The sequence below is a fragment of the Montipora foliosa genome, chromosome 14 (genome assembly GCF_036669935.1).
Source record: "Montipora foliosa isolate CH-2021 chromosome 14, ASM3666993v2, whole genome shotgun sequence".
NCBI classification, from domain to species: domain Eukaryota; kingdom Metazoa; phylum Cnidaria; class Anthozoa; order Scleractinia; family Acroporidae; genus Montipora; species Montipora foliosa.
This window is the reverse complement of record NC_090882.1, coordinates 15,767,994-15,775,493: the sequence shown is the minus strand read 5'-3', so window position 1 is coordinate 15,775,493 and position 7,500 is coordinate 15,767,994. Positions and strand designations below refer to the sequence as shown.

Below are 7,500 nucleotides of genomic sequence, written 5' to 3'. Positions count from 1 at the left end.
CAGTGTCATATGTGGGTTGATTTGATCTGCATTAATTGTTGATTTCAGTTTACAAACTTGTCCCCAATTCAATTTCTCTTATGGGTACATTAACCCATTGACTCCCAGGGGCTCTCCATTGACGAGTAAAATCGTCTGGCGTTAGACAGAGTAAAATACTACGTCTGGCCGGTTTAGGCTGGTTTGGACATCAAAGGGTTAAACACCATTACCACCATACCTATATATCATACAAAAATATCTGATGTTGAATGATATTCACATTGTTGAACCCACGGTACTTGTAAGTGACTGTGCAAGAACATCATGAGTGACCAAACACATCATGAGTTTTTGACTTTCGCAATAGTTAGATCATCCGACAGGTGATATGGAAGTTGTAGGTTTTATTCCTGTCTGAAACAGTGAATGTGCTTCAGTTGTCCTCTTACCTTTAGCCAAGCATCCAACCTACCATTACATGTTATGTTTTTGTTGTCAAGCTTCATCATGAGAGTATTTGTAATAATTGATAATAATTATTTACTCTAGACTTTTATTTGTTGTCGTTGTTTTTAAGGCCTGTAATATGAATGCTACTTGTTGGCACAACTTCAAACAACCTTGTTGTCCTTGATACTGTTAATCCATTCACTCCTCAGGTGACCCAGCAAAGCCGCCAGTTGAAATAGAGGATAATACATGGCCGCTTGGGGATACAAATTTTATCTTCGATTGCTGAAAGTATCTCTCACTCGTTCACTTTGCTTACGCATGAGAGATACTTTCAGCACAAGAAGATAAAATTTGTATCCCCAAGCGGCCATGTAATGTTCTGTTTATTATATAGATATTGATGAAATGTCCAGATTTAAAAATAACTTGTTTTATGTATTTTCAAAATGATGAAAAAGTGGTCAGCAACCGCTAAAACATGCATGTTGTGTAACATGAAACAAGATATGAAAGTTATGAAAAGCAATTCATGATAATGTAAAATTGTGGAAAAAAATGTTAATGTAGTAGAGAAGAATTATATGGAAGCACAATAGTATCTTACAATGAAGACGAAGCTCGTGTTTTATTGGCTAATTGTGTTCGTTACCATGACGACACCTACATTCTCACATGTGAAAGATAAAAATGATATGTTCACTGCACAGTGAAGATATGATTTTTTAGTAAAAGGAGAAATGCTGGTATTTCATCATTATCTATCTAATTAAGTAGAATCAGAAACTCATAAGGGTTGAAACGTGTCATGGCCCCTTGTATGCTGGGAAACAAGCTTCTGAATATTCAATTTGCTAAGTACCATATTTGGAACAACAAGAGCGAGGGGTTTCCAAATATGGTACTTAGCACTGAAACATTCAACCAATCAGTTCGCACTGAATATTCGGAAGCTATGAACGCACATTACACGTTTCAACCCTTATGGGTTTCTGGTAGAATTGCATGTCTGGTGTTAGGCAGAGTAAAATCTATTAAGTCTTTCTTCCAGGAGTGAATGGGTTAAATAAACTCAAATTTCGAAAACACATCATGGCTTTATAATGATAGACAGTAGCAAGAATTTTTTTCTTACCGAAAATACATTAATTGATGTTTGCACAGGCCTTAATTAAAAGAGTTGCTTGCTGTGCCAGCTATTGGCATATGTACTTGATTGTTCCTCACCTCTTGTTACACTTGCATCAAATTGGTTTGCAGGTGCACCACCAGCAAAAAGAGCAAAGACTACAAAGAATGTGGATATGATTCTATCTGAGGAACTGCTTGATGACTTGTCAAGAGAGATTGCTGCCTTTTGGAAGCCCCTTGGACGTAAATTGAAAATTCCTAATGAAAGCATTGAAGAAATTCAGGCAGACAATGTTCAGTACCCCAGTGTACGAGAAAAAGCATTTCAGATGTTAATGGTGTGGTTTCAAAGTGGAAAGTCTGAAACATTTATGGACTTACCAAAAGCCTTGAAAGCTCTTGGGAAGAATCGAATCGCACAGAAATATTGTTATGGGCTCTAGCTATAAGTGGAGAGTTCACAGTAAAGTACACACTATGTTATTTGCGTGGCAAATGTTTAAGCCTGTTTGGTTGATTGGAATAATGTGCTTGTGTGACCTATGTGAAAAGGGATTCTCACGAACAGTGTCACCTTTCTCTGTGTTGTTCTGTCATGAAAAATACCATGCTTATCATAGACACTCTTGCTCTTGTTTAAATCTGCTAGCATTGCAGGCTAAGAATATGGTTTTTATCGTTGCCAAGATCATTTTAATGTGGAGCACATTATACATAGAACAAGATTTGTAATCTATTTTTATGACATTGTTTTTTATTTCACTTCTGAAGGTAATGCCAAAACTTTGGTCAAGTGATTTGTACCTGCTTTGTATAATAAAGGAAATGCTGCCCCTTTAGGGTGCCATTTTATTCCAACTCAAATCTGCTCTTTTACTTTTACACTCACTTTTTATATAGACAAAAATTCCACTCATTCAACAATCTAACAGGATCTTACCCATATCATAATTATAATCATTATTTATATAATGATGTGATAATGCATTTTCATTTCTGTAGCGCATTTTCCACGTAGAGATACCAAAAATCCATGTGCTTGAAAACAATAAAAGTTGAAAGAAAATTTTCAAATCAAACATGGCTTGCTGAAAGAAGGGTAGGTACAAAAGTCGAACTAGATCAGCTTAAATTGCTCACCTTGGATCGAGCAAAAGACGGTTTTGTAAACCAAAACTATTCAACGTTTGCTAAAGATTAGGGCTAGGGTGATTTCTTGAGGTGGTCATTTTTTTTCGTTGATTCGAGGTAAGCAATACGAGTTGATCCGGTCCGACTTCTGTACCTTTCTCAGAAAGAAGAAGAAAATAAGTTGGCTCTTTGCCAAGATTGGTAGATTCAATTTTTCAAAACCTCTATAGAGACAAATCCAGAGAGCAGAGGGCAGAGAGGATTATTATTTTTCCACAAGGGCATGTTAGGGTATGAGATGATAGATAATACGTTATTAAGAATGCCCACAAATTATGGTTAAATATTCCCTACTTTATTTTGTAAACACAAAAAAAAACTCGTGAACAGTTACAGTAGATTGGTAATAGCCAACTCGGCGCTATGCACCTCGTTAGCTATTTACTGTATTTACCATCTCGTATCCAACGTGTGTTCATGGAATCATTGTTAAATATTTATTATCCAACTGTATTAGTTATTGTACAGAAAACGCACGAAACGAGTACAAATATTCCACGATATTGGACAGTTAGTTACTGTACACTTGGTTATTGTGCAGTAGAGAGCTGTTTGCCTCGTTTAGGTACTGACGTTGCCCCGCACTTGATACACCCAAATCTGTGGTTTACAATTCATTTGCTAAAGATTAGTGCAAAAAAAGTTGGATTAAAGAGCTTATTCTAGATGTTTTGGTGTGCAGTATCGCTGAGCATGTTTACGAGTTGTGCTCTATTTTGACAGTGTCATAATTATACCATGATGGCTAAGCGAACCCTAGAATTTCACTATCCAATGATCTAATTCTTAATAAAAATTATTATTTTACTCTGCCCTTTTACACAGGAGCAACTGCATGCCAACCCAATGCCTTAACCTCTGGAAAACACTCGTGTCGTGTTAAATTGGAGGAATTGCATATAAAACCAAATTTTAGTGCAAAATCAGCTAAGTACATTTTAAATGCAATAGGAATTCTTGAGTTGGTTTTAGGTTAAATAAATAAATAAATAAATAATAAATAAAAGGTAGTTCTATGTTTTATTCACTTAAGAGTTACTTTGTTTCTGAGGGTGCTGCAATTTTGGAAAAGAGTCCCTAAGAACTAGATTCTTTCTCTACGTTGCTGGCGACTGAACATAAGTTTACCCATTGCTAATTTATTCAACCGTATGAATCGATGTTAATGAGCAGAGGTTTTTTTAAACAATTTATTTGCAACTCCAGATGTCGCTTCAACTCGCTCTTATTGCTTTTAATACTTACAGGGACACTTTGCGAACTTATGAATTAAAAGACTTTTAAAACGTGTTTACTATTTCTTTGGACATAGTATATTGTGAAATGATATATGAAGCTATATGAAATGGATCATATATGAACTGCGGATATGGAATCAAGTGAAGCTATGATACTCACTTGATTTCATATCGTATCATTTCATCATTGATTCATTCCTCACCCACAGATGACCAGCTCCCAACGTCATTGGCCTCATAACTCTGTTGGTCAGAGCGTCGCACCGGTATCGCGAGGTCACGGGGTTCAAACCCCGTTGAAGTCCTGAATTTTTCAGGCTTCTATATGCAATTGCAAAAATTGTGTTCATAACTGCGAGGATCATAGCTTCACTTGGTACTCTATTGTACCATGTAAACTACTAAAAGTCCTTTATTACTATAATATTTCTTTGTTGTTGAAGTATTTAATTTACTTGTGTTGTTGGAATGTTAATTCGGACAGTGATTGATCTTTGATTTATAGATGACATTGGGCGCCTTCCATTCTACAAAAAGTTTCCAATGGAACGGGAATATTCAGAAAACAATTTGCCGGAAACTTGGGTATTCTTGAAGTTCCGGAATTCCGCAACAACCAGAAAATCAGAACGGCAAAACAACCCAACTTTTCTTTGATTGGCGAAATAGTTGATCAAAAGCAAACTTTATCCTCAACATAAGTTATGAACATTTGATCAAGCAAAAAATTGTTGAACGAACGTGCCCTGCAACATTGGCAGCCAAACGGTTGAACAATGTTGGCTCGAACAAAATTGGCTCTTTTCTGCGATAGTTGGGCCAGGGCCTTATAGGACTCTCGTTACCTGGCAACCAAAAACACTCTGGGAAAATTCTGCTTTATGGAAATTTAGCGCAGTCTGTGTTGAAAACGTAGGAACAATAACGTTTCCAAAACGATTTCAGCTTGCTTCCTACTAAGTTGAAAAATTTCACTACAATTCAAAGACTTACTTCATGTCGTTTGGTAGTGTTCGTGGTATTTTGTGCACACTTCTCGTTCTAGCGGGACTGTGGATTCTATTTTTAATAACAGCTCAGTTACTTCTGGATATAGAACAAGGGAGAAAGTATTTTGACAGTCTTCGCTTGTCGCAGTCAGACAGCAATGGAAATGAAAGTGCATCTTTGGAAGAGCTGATCTATTCGGAAACAACTGATGGTGAGTAACACGATGCGAGAGAATTGTTGTCTATTTACATGCACCAGGGGCACCCAACGGGAATATAGTTCAAAACCACTTAAACCTAGCATTGTTAAACGTATTTTGGTATTTAAACGCTAGATATAGCCATATTTTTATCCCCTAAAAATTTGTTATCTGTTCGGATTTCCAAGCTGAAAGTCTAGTGATCCGATAATTATAGGGATCAAAACTTACTTTTTCGAAAATTTCAGCCAAAAAAATGGCTCCCGAAAATTCTAGGTGACCTTTTTAGAGTAAAAATACGTTTAAAATGGGTAATTATACCATTTTTTAGATGTTCGAAAATCCTAGGCCAGGCAGGCAAGCAAGAAATTTTAGAACAAATGTTCCGAAAATTCTAGATCTCAAATCGTCTTCCGAACAGATATTTTCCGAAAATTGACGTTGGGTGCCCCTGATGCACTGCATCCGTTGTCCTATCCCACTTACGGCTAGCTAAGGAGCCCTACTACATCGTGTAAACAGAAAACATCTATCCTTTGGTTTGCACTATTATTCAGTTACATTTTTGGCGTATTTTTAAGAAGATGTTATCTATGATATACGTCTAATAGACCCTCCTTTTTTTATCACAAACCTCGACGTCAAGCTTAATGATAAGAAATTGACATGCGGTTTATTGATTTACGAAAGGTGAAGGAATAGGAAGCATTTCGTTAGAAAAGCCTGACCATTTTGTCCCTGATGTCAGTGTTACGTATTAAAGCTCCGAAACACTCGCTCGTGCACTGGTCAAATTTTTGAACAAGACTTAGGAGAAGGTCGAGTACGACTGGACTGGATATTGTGATACCTATCAGTCAAAATTTCTTATACAAGAAAAAACGGTACGTCACTGAGTGCGGGCACTTTGCTGTGAAAGGTTACTCTTCAAACAAGATCGCGTGTGAAAGAGATACGGGAATATTATTTCTTTCAATGTAGTAGGTTTGCAGTCTCGCTTCGTTAAAAGGCGGTTTGGTTTTACGGCTGCTATCTTTTTAACCCCGCAATCCGCAATTCAATCCCAGCCTTGCAAGTAAAGGGAACAAACTAAATTGCTTGAGCCAATGTAATCTCTTGACATGTTGTAGATGAGGATGAGTTGAGCTGTGAAATACCGGAAGACAAATCCTATCCCGATTGCAGGAATAGAGTGGAGGTATCAATGCTTATTACGAAAATAGTTACTTGTATCAAGCCCCGCACCAGAATGGAAATGGCCCGTCATTTATTTTTTTCTGTTCAAGGTCTTTGTGTTTGATTTTCATGCTAAAACTTAGCGGTTACTTTTAGATACTGAGGAACAACTGGGAAAAAAACCCTTGTTACATGGAATATGATGTGGATGGAACGACCTGTTCGCTGATCATATATTTAAGTGAAGTAAGAAATCTGTCTTGTTACTACATCTGCGTAGAACGCCTAATAGGTGGCACGGGCTGTGGAAGAGGGGGTCGACCAATCGACTGAAAAAATACGATAAGGAGTCTCTCCTCGCTATACGCTGCCAGACCTCTTGGATACTCTCTGGAGTCCTCCTTTGCGGGTTTTGCTCATAGCGAGGCAGTTTCAGGGTTAGGGTTGGGGTTAGTGCCAATAAAAAAAACTCGAGTAATCTGTGTTATTTCTTGGAAATGATGGGGTGATGGCCTCTTTGAATGTACCAAGCTAAGCACACTGGCTCGGATTCCTAGATCTCGCTTCAGTCTAGTATCTTTTGTGGGGGAGCCTGGGTACCTTACTCAGGTCGAAGAGTTAATACTCTCTCTCAAACATGAAAAAGACTCTTATCATCCCTGTGTTCTTAGGTTGAGTCTTGGTGCCCACGGCTCACTTGGAGAAAATACATGAAAAAGAAAGAACGAAGAAGAGAGAAGGTGAAAAAGTAGATTCGCGATTGTTTCATATATATATATATACAAACGAGCCCCGCCAGGTTCCGGGATGCTTGTGGTCAAAATCGGGTTCCATTTTTGAAAATGTGATCAACCACAAAGTTTTACAATTTCTGAGAATGCACAGAAGGAAGAGTTAATTTTGGAAACCAGAACCGAACTGTCCGAAACAATCGCGGAATGCGTGGCATTATTCATATCTCAGATAGTACGGACGCTGTATGACTTGCTGATTTAGCAGGCTGTATTCTCCAGTAAAGCTCAATTGATACAATTTCGTAGTGGGCTTTCTTGCTTGTATCGGTCACTTATGTGAGCTACGGTGGCCGTGGTTTCTCGCAAAATTGGGGCATTTAAATGAAGAGGAAATAAATAAAAAATGAGC

General features: G+C 37.7%; 2 protein-coding genes across 3 annotated transcripts in view; both read left to right on the top strand.

Annotated features, from left to right (window-relative positions):
- The window catches only part of LOC137984862 (uncharacterized), a 5,720-nt gene extending 3,293 nt beyond the window's left edge, over positions 1-2,427 (top strand). For both annotated transcript variants that reach the window (XM_068832178.1, XM_068832177.1), the window contains exon 5: positions 1,693-2,427. In XM_068832178.1, coding sequence (XP_068688279.1) covers positions 1,693-2,006 — 314 coding nt within the window. In that variant the 3' untranslated portion in view covers positions 2,007-2,427. The remainder of the gene's footprint in view (positions 1-1,692) is intronic.
- A 1,755-nt stretch (positions 2,428-4,182) lies between these two features.
- Positions 4,183-7,500, top strand: part of LOC137984861 (alpha-1,6-mannosylglycoprotein 6-beta-N-acetylglucosaminyltransferase A-like) — a 23,326-nt gene continuing 20,008 nt past the window's right edge. Inside the window, exons 1-4 of the mRNA XM_068832176.1 lie at positions 4,183-5,193; positions 6,312-6,379; positions 6,514-6,603; positions 7,029-7,097. Coding sequence (XP_068688277.1) covers positions 4,989-5,193; positions 6,312-6,379; positions 6,514-6,603; positions 7,029-7,097 — 432 coding nt within the window. The 5' untranslated portion in view covers positions 4,183-4,988. The remainder of the gene's footprint in view (positions 5,194-6,311; positions 6,380-6,513; positions 6,604-7,028; positions 7,098-7,500) is intronic.